General features: G+C 70.4%; 1 protein-coding gene across 1 annotated transcript in view; it reads right to left on the bottom strand.

The window, feature by feature from the left end:
• cdkn2aip (CDKN2A interacting protein) overlaps window positions 1-1226 on the bottom strand; it is a 13456-nt gene extending 12230 nt beyond the window's left edge. Inside the window, exon 1 of the mRNA XM_072594704.1 lies at window positions 964-1226. Coding sequence (XP_072450805.1) covers window positions 964-1217 — 254 coding nt within the window. The 5' untranslated portion in view covers window positions 1218-1226. The remainder of the gene's footprint in view (window positions 1-963) is intronic.
• Between the last annotated feature and the right edge of the window lie 208 nt (window positions 1227-1434).

Raw genomic sequence — 1434 nt, 5'->3', positions numbered from 1 at the left:
CTCACCACTCTCCCCTCACTCCTCCCACTCTCCCCTCCCTCACTCCCTCCACTCTCCACCCCTCCCCTCACCACCCCCTCCCCTCACTCTCCCCTCTCCCCTCACTCTCCCTCCCCTCTCTCCCCCTCACTCACCCCTCTCCCCCTCACTCACCCCTCTCCCCTCACTCACCCCTCTCCCTCTCCCCTCACTCACCCTCTCCCTCCTCTCCCCTCCTCCCCTCACTCACCCTCTCCACCTCCCCTCTCCCCCTCACTCTCCCCTCCCCCGCCCTCACTCTCCCCTCCCCCTCCCCTCACTCTCCCCTCCCCCTCCCCTCACTCTCCCTCCCCCTCCCTCACTCTCCCCTCCCCCTCCCCTCACTCTCCCCTCCCCCTCACTCTCCCCTCGCCCTCCCTCCCTCCCCCTCCCCCTCACTCCCTCCCCTCCTCCCCCTCCCCCTCACTCTCCCCTCCCCCTCCCTCCCCCCTCCCCTCCCCTCTCCTCTCCTCCCCCTCCCCCTCACTCTCCCCTCCCCCTCCCCCTCACTCTCCCTCTCCCTCCCCCTCCCCCTCACTCTCCCCTCCCCCTCCCCCTCACTCTCCCCTCTCCCTCCCCCTCCCCCTCACTCTCCCCTCCCCCTCCCCCCTCACTCTCCCCTCCCCCTCCCCTCACTCTCCCCTCCCCCTCCCCCTCACTCTCCCCTCTCCCTCCCCCTCACTCTCCCCTCTCCCTCCCCCTCCCCCTCACTCTCCCCTCCCCCTCCCCCTCACTCTCCCCTCCCCCTCCCCTTCACTCTCCCCTCCCCCTCCCCCTCACTCTCCCCTCCCCCTCACTCTCCCCTCCCCCTCACTCTCCCCTCCCCCTCCCCTTCACTCTCCCCTCCCCCTCCCCTTCACTCTCCACTCCCCCCCTCTCCCCCGCCTCCCCCCCCCCTCCCCTCCCTCATCCACCCTCCTTCCCCCCCCCCCCCCCCTCTCTCACCGACAGCCCATGAAGACGTGGTTGGCCCAGACCATGGACAGAGCCAGGAGTTGGTCTGTCCCGAGCCCCGGCTCCGGCTCCGTCCCGCTCTCCCTCTGCTCCGGCTTCAGGTTGTGTAGAATGAATTCACGGCGGGCCCTCCAGTGATTCTCGGGCTCATGATGCCCCTTCACCGTCTCCACCCAGTCCGCCAACCGCCGATTCTGCTGCAGGAACTCGGAGACCAGGTCAGCGCTTCCCTTCGCCGCCGCCATGACACCAGCGTCGGGGGAGAGAGAGAGAGCTCCACCCGCCGGAGCTGTGGGGAACTGCGGGCAGAGGGCTCCACCCGCCGGAGCTGTGGGGAACTGCAGGCAGAGGGCTCCACCCGCCGGAGCTGTGGGGAACTGCAGGCAGAGGGCTCCACCCCGCCGGAGCTGTGGGGAACTGCAGGCAGAGGGCTCCACCCGCCGGAGCTGTGGGGAACTGCGG

This window comes from Chiloscyllium punctatum, chromosome 2 (genome assembly GCF_047496795.1).
Source record: "Chiloscyllium punctatum isolate Juve2018m chromosome 2, sChiPun1.3, whole genome shotgun sequence".
Lineage (NCBI taxonomy): Eukaryota > Metazoa > Chordata > Chondrichthyes > Orectolobiformes > Hemiscylliidae > Chiloscyllium > Chiloscyllium punctatum.
This window is presented reverse-complemented; position numbering and strand designations above follow the sequence as displayed.